We start from the raw sequence: 13,307 nt of genomic DNA on the forward strand, positions 1-13,307 counted from the left end.
GAATATTGAATCATGCCATTAAAAATACTTAGTTATGTAAAATGACAAATATACACTGTTCTTTTATTATTTAAAGAAAGAAAAGTTTTCATTTAATATATAGACAATTTTCTTGAAGGTATTTGACAAATTCACATACATCAATTTGAAATTTAAGATGCTCGTATCATCCCTCTGAATCCTATGACACAGCCTCCAGATTGGCCCTGTATCAACAGGATTTCATCTGTAAACATATAAAGGCACACAGAGAAATTTGGGTACATTAAACAGTAAAGGCAATTGTTTAGTTATGTACACATTGCATCTGCCACCATAGTAGTTATTCTTCTATAAGTGTACATAAAGCAAAATTTGATGGCTATAACATTTGGAAGAAAATCATCTACTTTTGCATACAATGAACCATATAAAATTTCTGATAAAGTAAGCATGTTTCTCTATAAAAATGCAATTTCAGGGGTTAAATCTAATAGACTGTCCCACTCAGAATCAGACTGTATTAGTGAGCTTTTCATTAATATAGTGAGATACCTGAGAGGGCCTGAATTTATAAAGAGGTTTATTTAGGTCACAGTTTTGGAGCTTCAAAGCCCAAGGTGGCATCGTGTCACAGTAGGAGCAAATGTGTGAGAAAGCATCACATCTCAAAAACAAAAAGCAGAGAAAGCTAGTGGGGCCAGGCTCAAGGCTTTGTAATAAACCTCTTTTGAGAACTACTAAGAACCTCCTTCTGAAGGCATGCCCCCCAGTGACCTCAGGACCTCTTACTAAGACCCATCTCTAAGAGGTCCTAACCCCTCCTACTTCCAGGTTGCTTCATGGACACTAAAACCGCATCCAAACCAGAGTTTGGACTTTACCTTTCTTCTGATGAGTGTGGTGGGTTACCTTAAAAAAAAATTCATGCTGCCTTTGCAGGAGTAGGAGAACCAGCTCCTTATTTCAGTTCAGGACATGAGACAGTCAGATGTTCTCTTAATTCCATACGCATTGTCATTCGGATGCCCACTTCACTCTGGGATGTGGCCCAGATTGAAGAGGTGAGCATGTTGGGATTTCCAGTGTTCTTCCATCTTCTGCTCTTCAGGTAGGTTTACATTTCTTTGGAAGTCTACCTGCCATCCGAGTAGACGCCTGGCATTCTTCAATATAGAAAGTAGAAGATAAGCTGTAAAGTGAAGAGTCTTTGATGTTTCTCCTCCTCATCCATTTTTCATTTCCGTCATTACAAAATGCATATTGGCTGCTCCAGGGGCCTTTATTTCTCAAAGCTAGTCTGCACTTCCTAAATGAAAACTAAGCGATAAAAAAAATCTTCCCACTAAGATATTTCATTCAGACTCACTTTTCCAGTTTTCACACATCAAGCTTACCTTTCAGATGCTCAAGAGCATAAAAAAAATCATACCCTCTGAGAAAATGGCAGGAGCCCTTGAGATTTTCTTTTTTCCTTGTGTCGGCAACTCTTAGTCATTCCATCAGAGGTTCAGAAAATCATATTGGAAATGTATTAATACATCTGTTTTGGTGTATGTTGTTCATGTAATTGGAACAAATTGTGCTCTGAACCCTACAGCGAGAGCTCCTGGACGTGGTGGATAAACATGAGTCAGCGGTGATTGTTGCCCCAACATCCTCGGGCAAAACCTATGTGTCTTACTACTGCATGGAGAAAGTGCTGAAAGAGAGCGACGAAGGGGTGGTCGTGTATGTCGCACCAACAAAGGTAGCGCTCAGGAGAATGGAATATTTTCTTTCCTTCCTGAGCCTCTTTAAAAATATTGCACACAGTCACCTGGTAGATCTAGTTCACTTTATTTTATTTTGCTTGTATGCTTATGAAAGCAGTAATTAATTTTATTAAAAAATCTATGAAATAAAAGTTAAGAATTGATTAGATAAGTTCAAGATACTACATACTGCCAAACAAGTCTTCTAAAATTTAAATTCATTTTTATTCCCACTAGTAGTATATGATATTGTACCTTCTCTTACTTGTTCCAGCCTTCCTATTGTCATTTAGTAAGTGCTTGCCATACTGATAGGTGAAACCTATCATCTCATATTTAAATTAGCATTTCTGTGATTTATGACTTGGCCACTTTTATGAATGATTTAGGGGGCAGTGACATTTCTTTATTAATAAGCTACTTGTGGATAAGTTTACCCATTTTTTCTTATTAATGAAAAGTATTATCTTTTCATTAATGAAAATTTTAAATATTTAGCGAAATATTTAACATTTAATGAAAAAAATATATTTTTTCTGACAAATGATAATTATGATTATTTTAATGACAATATTAAATATTTGTATAGGTTTGTATGTGTTCAAATATATGAGAATACACGAAGTGTTACTTCTAATATCTTTATGGTTATGTTATAAAATTTACATTTTAATCTGTATGGATTTTAAAAATTTGTCATTAAGTGTGATATAGATGCCAACAGGTTTGTAGATTCCACTGGCCTAGATACGTACTTGATCTTGAGGAGGGTTTTCTACTCATTCTTGTATACATTCAAACTTTAGACATCTGGGGGATTTCCCAAACATGAGGGATAAGGTACCTTGGCTAGTCCTCACTCGACTTTCTTCAACGGTAAACTTATGGTTTTTAAGTCTTGGTCATCCAACTATATTATGCTGTTCATTTATGTTTTCTAATATGTAGACAGCATTTCTTTCCTCCTCCTTCTCCTCCTCTTCCTCCTTCTTCTTCTTCGTTGTAGATTTGACAGAATGCTTTTATTTTATTTGTATACTGTGCTAAGGATCAAACCCAGTGCCTTGCACATTGCTAGACAAGTGCTCTGCCACTGAGCTACACCCACAGCCTGGCATTTCTTATTTTTATTTCAGAAGAAGACTTTTTTGTTCTACTTTAGATTGAAATTTATTAGTGAAGTGCATATGCCTAGTCCAGTATCTCAAAGGAAGTACTTGAGCACATGCTACTTAGAAAGTTGGGTAGACAAAAGGAGTTATTAAGCTTTCTGCAGTCATGGCTGGACATACTTTTGGATATCTCCTATTGTCCCCTGAGATTTCACCTATCTCCACTTTATCATGTGACTATGGATTTGTTTCCTTGTCAATCAGGCTCTTGTTAATCAAGTGGCAGCGACGGTTCAGAATCGCTATACCAAAAATCTGCCGGGTGGTTTAGTTCTATGTGGAGTTTTTACACGGGACTATCGTCATGATGCCCTGAACTGTCAGGTAGGGTTTGTTAATAAATAAACTTGATATAAAATTATATGATAGTACTTAAGTATCTCTGATGAAAAACCTAATGCCTTTACAAGGTCTTCTGAAAATAATTTCCTTGAATTTATGAAAGACAAAAATGGCTTTAGAGAAAATGTGATTTTGTTACATTTCAAAGAGTGAGAAAGAACTCACCTTTCTCTAAGGTAATTACATTTTCATTTCAGAATTCATTTGTAGTTCATTATATCATCTTGGTTTATAAACAAATTCAAAATCATCCAGAGAATTCTCAAGTTATGAAAAATCAATTTCAATCATAATTACTTTCTCTTGATAAATACTTACTAAGTATGTTCAACATAATTTCTTATTTTCTTTCTTTTTTTTTTAAGAGAGAGTGAGAGAGGAGAGAGAGAGAGAGAGAGAGAGAGAGAGAGAGAGAGAGAATTTTATTTATTTTTTAGTTCTCGGCGGACACAACATCTTTGTTGGTATGTGGTGCTGAGGATCGAACCCGGGCCGCACGCATGCCAGGCGAGCACGCTACCGCTGAGCCACATCTCCAGCCCCAACATAATTTCTTAAATGTTGCATTATGGATAGTGTACCTTGTTGATTCTTAGCTAATATCATTCTGCCCAAACTAGGTTAGGGTTAGGTTTTAAAGAATCAAGCCTGTGACAATGAATAATTCTTCTTTCTAATCTCTTTTTATAAAAAAGAATTTAAACTTCACATCTTATATTTTAACTATTTTGGACTACAAAAACTGAAGTTTCATATGGTTCCAATGAATATCACAATATAATGAAAATAGTTCTCAGAAGGAATATTATATCCTTATCAGTGTGCACATTCAGAACTCATAAGCCTATCTTATACAGTGTTATAACTATCCTGGCACATAAAAGTGCTCAAAATGTTAGTTCACATTATATTATTATTTTTAGGTGCTTGTTACAGTGCCTGCCTGCTTCGAAATTCTTCTGCTATCTCCTCATCGCCAAAACTGGGTAAAAAGGATCCGATATGTTATATTTGATGAGGTAGGTGAGATATTATTTCTCTGGGTTAATATCTCTCATACTTCATTGTATCTTCCCGTTGGCTGAAGTTCATATTAGGAAGGTACTTTCTTCTGAACCATTTCCCTAGTAGATCACAATCAGTTTTCTGGCTCACCTTTTCTCAATTGGGCATATTGGTTCATTCACCCCATGCAGTTCTGTGTGCAAGAGGAAACTTTCATTGGAGACTTTTGTTTTAGGAGAAACAGAATTCAAACATCCAGGAATAAGTTTCCCTGGAGAAGAATTTCAAAGTTCAATTTTTGATCTCTAAAGCAATAAAATTGGTTCTCTGCCAATGATGTCAATGACCCAAATGACTTTATCTGTCATGGTGCCAATGGAAAACCAATGCCACACTCAAAGTTCAAGAAGGATAAATTTCAAAGTAGTATGTGATGAAATCTATAAGGGTTAATGTAGTGATTCAGAGGTAGTAATGTGTCCCTGGGCCAAAGAGGACAAGGTAGGGAAGCATTAAACTCAAAAAAAAAAAAAAAGGAGATTCTGATTATGTTGGCCACATCTCAGGAGTAGTTACCGCCATTGAGGAACACACCTGGCTCAAGGAAACCTTGGACTAAGGCAACCAATGGAATGAAGACCTCAGCCTCTTTCGCCTCTCTTCATCTGATCCCCTGCCAAGGCTCTCTGTTGGCCAAATCCAATGGAACCAGAGAACATGGGGGTCCTCATGAACATATAGGCACCTCATAGAGTTAGAGAGCAGGATAAAAAACAGTGCAGATTTATAAGTCACATGGAAAATGTTTAGCAAAGTTCCAGAGCAGCATCATTAAGGATATTTAAAGAGACTAAAATATTACAAAATGATCTATCCTTTTGCTCCAAGGTATTTTTGATTTAAAGTGGGGGAAAAGATAACAAGTTTATATGGAACTTCCATTTTCCTTATCATAAACTTGGAATTACCAAACAGATTGTGCTTTTGATTTGTGTGATCCCGATTTGCTGTATTTATTTTTGGTTAATCAGTATGTATTCTATTCTGAGGGCTTTGAGTATTCATGTTTAAAAAAATCCAAAAACTTTGTCTATGCCATTGAGAGCCTTAGATTATAGTCTTATCTTGAAACTTTGAAGTGATATGACATTGGGTATCTCTGTTTTCCCAATTTTATATAGTAGTAAAACTGAAAGGCTTTGAAACCTAATATCTCTTCTGGTAGTCAGGGAAAAGTGCTAACTAACCAGTGCAAATATATTAGTATTTTATAAAGCAGTGTGTCATCTGACCAGAATAAAAACAAATGGGCAGTGCAAAATATGTATGTGTGTATATATCCATACCTATGTTTACATCTATATATTTCAAATACCTAGCTCTCATAGTAAATCCTTTTCAGTTGATTGCCAGATACATAATTTTAATTTGCTTCATTAAGATCACATTTGAGAATCTTTCTTGAATCTAGTTTAATTTGTCAAGGTCAAAAGACATCCATTCATTTATTCAGCAAATTGTTATGGAGTGCCTCTTTAGTGCTCCATCTGTGTCCATGCTAGGAATACCCAGGTCTAAGGTTACAGTTTAAATGAGAAAGAGAGATTAAACATGTAAGCACACAAGTGACTGAAAACCCACATTGGTACCTACTCTGAAGAGTGGCTAACACCTGGAAATTGGAGCAGAAATCTGGGAGCATCTCCTTGTCATGATCCAATGTCTTTTTTTGACTCTTCCAGCTACCATAAATAACCCTGAACATCTCACTGAGTAGGAACTGGGCTCTGTCTGGACAGAATGCTTACCTATTTTGAATGTTTCAATTTCATAACTTATGGGATCTAAAGGCAGGGTGTGTTAGGAGCATGACTCAACAATGAGGGTTCCGAAAAGTCATTTTTAAGGAGAGAAGTGGGGCTGAACTCTGTAGGTTGAAGAAGAGAGAATAAGTCATAGTACCCATGGTAGAGAGTGGCTTGAGATGAATCTAGAGAGGCAGCAGTAGCCAAGTAATGCCAGGCTTTATGTATTGTTTTACTGAGCTTTTTTCGCTGCTGTAACCAAAAGACCTGACAAAAACAATACAGAGGAGGAAAGGTTTTCAGAGGTCTCAGTCCATAGACAGTTGGCTCCATTCTTTGGGTTCAAGGCTGAACATCATGGCAGAGAAGTGTGGTGGAGAAAAACAGCTCAAAACAATACCAGGAAGGAGAGAGAGGGAGAGAGGGAGGGAGGGGGAGAGAGAGAGAAAAAAAAAAGAGAGAGAGAGAGAGAAACATGCATGTGCTCATGCTCTGCTTCACAAGGACAAAATATATACTTCCAAAGGCACACCCCCAGAGACCCACCTCCTCCAGCCACACCCTACCTGCCTATAGTAACCATTCAGTTAATGCTCATCAGGAGATTAATTCACTGATTGGGTTAAGGCTCTCATAATCCAATCATTTCACCTCTAACCCTTCTTGCACTATGTCACACATGAGCTTTTGTGGGATACCTCATATTTAAACCCTAACATGCATCCTATTAAAAAATTTTTAATTAGTTCCACATTCAATGGAAAAAATATGGAAGACATTTAAAGGGACATGGCCTAATGTAATTTGTCCTTGAAATGTATGATTTTGGCTGTGAAGTAGGGCGCAAGAAGGGAAGGTAAGACTGTGGTTAGGAGAATATGGTGGTTGTGCAATTAAAATGTAACTGCAGCTTGTTTGGCAGTACACATAGAAAGGCATAGGTTGGAAAGATAGTTTTGAAAGAAAATTAAAGAGGAATTATTGGTGGGTGGTTATGGGGATTGAGGAAAGTTTAGGTGACAAGATTTTCTATTACGTGGATTTTCCAATACTTCTTTAAACTTGGCATATTGATTAAACGCAATGGAAAGTATGTATGATGATTTTAAAGTTTCATGTTTTATTTTCATTTGCAATTTTTTATAATGAACTTTTCAGTTGAGAATTTTTTTTTTTTTACTTTAATAGGTCCATTGTCTTGGTGGAGAAATTGGAGCAGAAATCTGGGAGCATCTCCTTGTCATGATCCGATGTCCTTTTTTGGCTCTTTCAGCTACCATAAGTAACCCCGAACATCTCACTGAGTAGGAACTGGGTTCTGTCAGGACAGAATTTTTACCTATTTTGAATGTTTGAATTTCATACTTTATGGGATCTAAAAAGTTTCATGACTTTGTTATCAACTAATAGTTTATCTCTGGATCTTGAAGATGATGTCTGTATAGCACTCCTGACAGGTGTTAGCCACCCTGTACAAAGAAATATGAAGGACTCCCCCAGCCAGATCGGCAATTGAGTAGGGAATTCCCCTTCATACCTCAAAAAATCTTAAGAAGAAATGATAGATATATCTTCCTATTTTGTCCTTCACCAGGAAACAAATAAACAAACAAACAAAAAGGTATACTAACAGCCATTAGCCCTGAGATCTATTTTCCTAATTTGTAGAATTGTTTAGAAAGATTGCTTTACTAGTTGGAATAAAAGATCATTTTGTCACTGGGGTTTTTTGCCAACTAATAACAATTATAATAAGGTATTCTATACCTCCTATTGTGGGTACTACTCTTAAGTATTTTGCATCTGCTAATTTATTTTAAAAACAAGCAACCACTATGATTTACTATTATTTTCATTATTATCATTATCAGGTAATAATGTAAATAATGTATTTTAAATGAGGCACAGAATGACTAAGTGATCAATTGAGAGTCACAAAGAGAAGTAGTGAGACTAGGATTCCATCTAACAGAGTCTGGCTCCTGAGTCAATTTCCTTAATGGCCCAGGAAATTTGCTTTACTTAAACTTTTTAATTTGGGAAAATGTTCCCATTTTCTACCAAAATAATATGTAGATTTAATTTTTAGGTGGTTACAATCAGTAAAAAATTACTGGAAAGAACAAGATGGTGTAATGGCAAGAGGAATTGCTTCTAAGAAAAATGCCACTGTTCCCAAAGACCACTGGCACGCCAAACAGTCATATAAAGTTAGACTTGGTATGTTTGATATATTCACATAAATTTTGTCTTTCACTTTAAATTATTCCAGACATTGTGTTTTCATTATAAAAAATTCTTGCTCTTAATTCTAGTGCTCTATGGAGAGAGATACAATGATTTAGAGAAGTACTTATGTTCAGTAAAAAATGATGACATTTGTTTTGATCACTTTCACCCATGTGCCTCATTAACAACATATCATGTAAGTAATACTTCATCCATATTTGCTTTGAGTAATATAAATTCTTTGCATATATTATAATTGAAAAGCTGCCCATTTTAAGCTTAATCAGTACATGTGAGAACCTGATCATTATGAATTAGGTTAATTGAGACAAAGACAGTTCTCACTAACATTGCAGTATGATTTGATAGTAAACCAATAAGGCGGAGCCTTAAAAGGATTTCAGCTAGGGTGTTGGGGTATGAGTCAGGAATGATTTTTTAAACTTTATTTTTGCATATTTCTCATCCCATTCTCATAAATGGTCCACTTAAACTCCTATTTGCCTATCTGAGTGATAATTAGTCAATAGTGTGTCTGCTTTCCACAACATGAAAAGTTAAACATATCCTAAATATTAAGCTTCCTTATGCATATCCTGGTCTTTCCAATACATTAATTGTTTTCCTTTGGAGAGGGACAAATGCATAGTTCTGTAGCTTCACAATCCAGGTCTTCTATGACGTCACCTCAGTATCTTTTTCACTCATCTATTAGGTGTACCTTACTCAGAAGCCCTCATGCTGTACAATGTTACTAGAATATTTCACCCCAGATGCCAAATGCCAGTGATCTAGATATCATTCTTTCATGGCTCTTCTAATATGACACATTCTCAGAATCCTTCAGTGACTCCCTTAGCTAGGTCATCTTCTCTCCACAGCCTCTTGTTGGTGTTTCTTATGTGACACCAACCAGCTTGCTGCTAAAGTAGATTACATTCATTTCTTCCTTATCTTTGTGGGATAAAGACACATTTTATGTTCCTGTGGTTCCTAACAAACTGCTATGTGTGTTAAAATTACTTACTCAATGTGTGTTAAATAAGGATAGCCAACCAAAATTGAGCATTTGCTTCATGTTCTCATTTCTAAAATGGATAATTCTGCCTATGCCATTGATTTGTATTGAGAGTTAAATTAGAAATATTGTATGTAACAGGCCTATCAAAATGCCTGGCACATGACTGTGCTTCAGCTGTTAACATGATCAATTAATTATGAGCTTATAATTGTTAATTTTAAAGATCCATTTAGCAATTCTATGGCTAAAAGCTAGAAGTTCAGTTGAGTTGTTTTCTAGTACACAATAACTAATGAACAGGCGAAAATTGAGTTTTACATATTTCACCTCTTTTAGCCATCATGATTGTATGATAGATGTCCTGTTACTATTTTCATTTGAAAAATGAGGAAGGTCAGGCACAGAGAACTCAACCAACTTACTAGACATTGAATTGCTAAGTGGGGCCAAGATGCAATCTCAGACAGATGGATTTCACCACGCTTCTTTGGAGGTTATATTGAACAAAATCCTGAATGAATGAGATTCACTTAATAACCTTCATGCTATGTTACCATGGCTTCCAAAAGTAACTAAATTCATGGGAATGATGGTAAATTTCGAATAGGATTTTATGAGGGGAGCTTCTTTTTATTTTTGACAATGTTCTGGCTAAAATAAAAATAACATTCCTGTGACTTAATTCACACCCCAAACCTAGAACATAGACAAAAATCCTAGACTTAATAATACAGTAATTCCCTCCCTCTCTCCCTCCTTCCTTCCATCCTTCCCTTCCTTCTTTCTACCCTTCTATCCTCCTTCTCTCTTTCTCCCTTCCTTCTTCCCTCGCAGTCTTTCTGATGTACAGAGATTCTCTGACATTTTCATCATTACCTGGTATTTTAAAACAGTATAGTACTCTAAAAATACTTATTTTGTATAAAATTGTACAAGGCCAGGTTATCTCTTTTTTAAAAAATATGTTTTTAGTTGTAGGTGAACATACAGTGAGTGTCTTCATTTATTTTTATGTGGTGCTGAGGATCGAACCCAGTGCCTCACTTAGGTGAGCCAGTGCTTTACCACTGAGTTATAGCCCCAGCACTCACGGCGGGTTATCTTAAACAGCAATGAGTGTTGTGGTTCAGAGTACATGCTGAAATGGTCATTCTGGTCCAAGTGCCTTTCCTCTATTCTCAGCAGCTATTAATGGAGTAACTGGAAAGCGAGGGAACTGCAGTAGTGTGCTCTGACCCCATATGACTTTTGCAAAAGGCATGCTGTTGTACAAGTCTTCCTAAGACTCCTTGACTTTTGCAGGAGGAAGGCAGGGTAATAGATACAAAGGTTTTGGCATTATTAGATATGTTTTGACAACTGTGTGCATAACATGGGTTTATGTAGGACATTTCCTAAAGTAGCAATGATGAAAAAATTAATAGACTCCCAAAGGGTAAATAGTTTCTAACCTTGTGTTAAATACTTCAAAATAATATGAAAGAACTGAAAAGTAAGAAGAAAACACAATAAATTCTGACAGCATAGAGAGAAGAACCATCCATCTTGGTTCTTTCCTCTTTAGCTGTATCAGAAAAGTGATTTCAGAAGGGAAGGGATGGGACAGGACAAGTGAGCTGGCCTTAATCCAGCTGCGGCAAGGGATCACCCTTAGCCCATATATGACTTGCTTCTGGCTAAGCACAGCCTTGTCTGGCTTTTGCCACCAATTGTCATGCCACACAGGGACAGCTGCTGACTTTTGGAGAGCCAGCAGCCCAGGAAGCCCTTGAAAGAACTGCTATCTCTCCCTGCTCAGTGTGGATCAATGCTTACCAGTACCTGTGACCTTTTGGGCAATGTGGATACAAAAATAGTATATGGTAGAACATTACTGGGCTTCTAAGTAAAAGATGGTACAAATGTGCCACCATTTATTTCCCTTCATTGTCTACTGAAACTGCCTCAAGTTTCCCAGTTCATTAGTTATTGTGTAGTGGAAAACAACTAAGCTGAATTCCCAGCTTTTAGCCACAGAATTGCTAAATGGATTTTTAAAATTAATAATTATAAGTTGATAATTAAGGGATCATATTAACAGCTGAAGTCATGTGCCAGGCATTCTGATAGGCCTGTTCCTTGTAATATCTAATTAATTCTCACAACAAACCAACAGCATAGGCAGAATTATGCCACAGTCTGGCTGGGCACAAATCACGAGCCACTGAAGCAGGAACAAACTTTATTTCTGAACTCCACCAGCACACTCCACACACGCTCCCCGGGAACTCTCCCGAACACCACCCAAGCTGCTCCTCCAGGAACCACCAACCGGAAATTCCTCCTCCTGCACTTTCCCAACCAATGTGAACTCTCCAGGAATCCCCGCGAGAACTCCAAAGTAGCAGGCCGAGGCGGACAGTAAAGGTGTAATATACAGTTGAATCAATCCAGCATCATCTTAACAGCTCCCCTCGCAACCAATATTGTTGGCAAAATGCCAGGGGCCATTCCGACTAGGCTGTGGCTCTCAGCAGAATTATCCATTTTAGAAATGAGAAAAGTCAGGCCTGAATGGGACTTACTTAATTAGTTAGGCAGTATAAGTAACCACTTTCAAGTAATAGTTGATAAAAGAACAAAATGGCAGCATTCCAAAATACTATGTTCATTTAGAATTTTGGTATAAAATGTAGTCTTTACCATTGAGTCAGCTTTAAATGCTCAGATTGAGTGATGCTAAATGGTTATTCTGTGCAGTTTTTTCATCCTATGGTTTTAGAAGTTTAAAGAACATGTGAGCAGATTTTATTTGTTTGCTCTTACCGGTCTGTAAGTGGTGGAAGTATAAGTATTTTCATTCTTATATTAAAGGTAAGCAACTAGCATTTAGAGGTTGAGTTAGAATCAGACCATCTGATTAAACTCTTCTGAATTTTCCGTTCTATCAAATATTATCTCCATTTTTTTCAGTTATGTTGTATGTGTAGTGGCTCCCTTAGCCCAGAACATCCAAAACTGGATTTTAAAGCAGGTTTTTACTAAAACAAGTGAATTATTGTTGATTTTTTTGGAGAAATCTTCATAGTCTAATTGCTTTTTTGAGGTTTAACATTTTTCCCAATGAGAAATCTAAGGAATCCTATTGAATAGGATAGAAAGCATACAAAAAAATTCCTCTTCTCCTTCTCTTTTTTTTCTTTTTTTGTTCTTGGCAGAGGTTTGAGGGATACTATCTTAGGTCATTCAGTAGGCTCCTATAACAAAAATACCTGAGATTAGGTGGCTTAGAAAATAAATATTTATTTTTTACATTTATTCAGGTTGGTAAGACAAAGATCAAGGTGCTGGCAGATTTGGTGTGTGGCAAGGGCCCACTTCTGATTCTTATATGGCTGCCTTCTTGCTATATCTTCACATGGCATAATGGGCAAGGAGCCCTCTGGGGTTTCTTTTTTTTTTTTTTTATTGGTCGTTCATAACATTACATAGTTCTTAATACATCATATTACACGGTTGATTCACGTGGATTATGAACTCCCGCTTTTACCCCGTATACAAATTGCTGTATCACATCAGTTACCCTTCCATTGATTGACATATTGCCTTTCTAGTGTCTGATGTATTCTGCTGTCTGTCCTATTGTCTACTATCCCCCCTCCCCTCCCCTCCCCTCCCCTCCCCTCCCCTTTTCTCTCTCTACCCCTTCTACTGTAAATCATGTCTTCCATTTGTATTCTCTTGACTTACCCCTCCTTACCTCTTATATGACATTTTGTATAACCGTGAGGATCGCCTTCCATTTCCATGCAATTTCCCTTCTCACTCCCTTTCTCTCCCACCTCTCATCCCTGTTTACTGTAAATATTCTTCTCAAGCTCTTCGTCCCTACCCTGTCCTTGTTTACACCCCTTATATCAAAGGAGTCATTTGGTATTTGTTTTTTAAAGATTGACTAGCTTCACTTAGCATAATCTGCTCTAATGCCATCCATTTCCCTCCAAATTCTATAATTTTGTCA

The 13,307-nt window shown here is 36.8% G+C and overlaps 1 protein-coding gene across 1 annotated transcript in view; it reads left to right on the forward strand.

The window, feature by feature from the left end:
* LOC113183458 (putative ATP-dependent RNA helicase DDX60) overlaps positions 1–13,307 on the forward strand; it is a 112,888-nt gene that overhangs the window by 50,998 nt on the left and 48,583 nt on the right. The window contains exons 17-22 of the mRNA XM_077792565.1: positions 1,580–1,729; positions 3,110–3,229; positions 4,171–4,266; positions 7,246–7,361; positions 8,147–8,277; positions 8,373–8,482. Coding sequence (XP_077648691.1) covers positions 1,580–1,729; positions 3,110–3,229; positions 4,171–4,266; positions 7,246–7,361; positions 8,147–8,277; positions 8,373–8,482 — 723 coding nt within the window. The remainder of the gene's footprint in view (positions 1–1,579; positions 1,730–3,109; positions 3,230–4,170; positions 4,267–7,245; positions 7,362–8,146; positions 8,278–8,372; positions 8,483–13,307) is intronic.

The sequence above is a fragment of the Urocitellus parryii genome, chromosome 14, assembly GCF_045843805.1.
Source record: "Urocitellus parryii isolate mUroPar1 chromosome 14, mUroPar1.hap1, whole genome shotgun sequence".
NCBI lineage: Eukaryota > Metazoa > Chordata > Mammalia > Rodentia > Sciuridae > Urocitellus > Urocitellus parryii.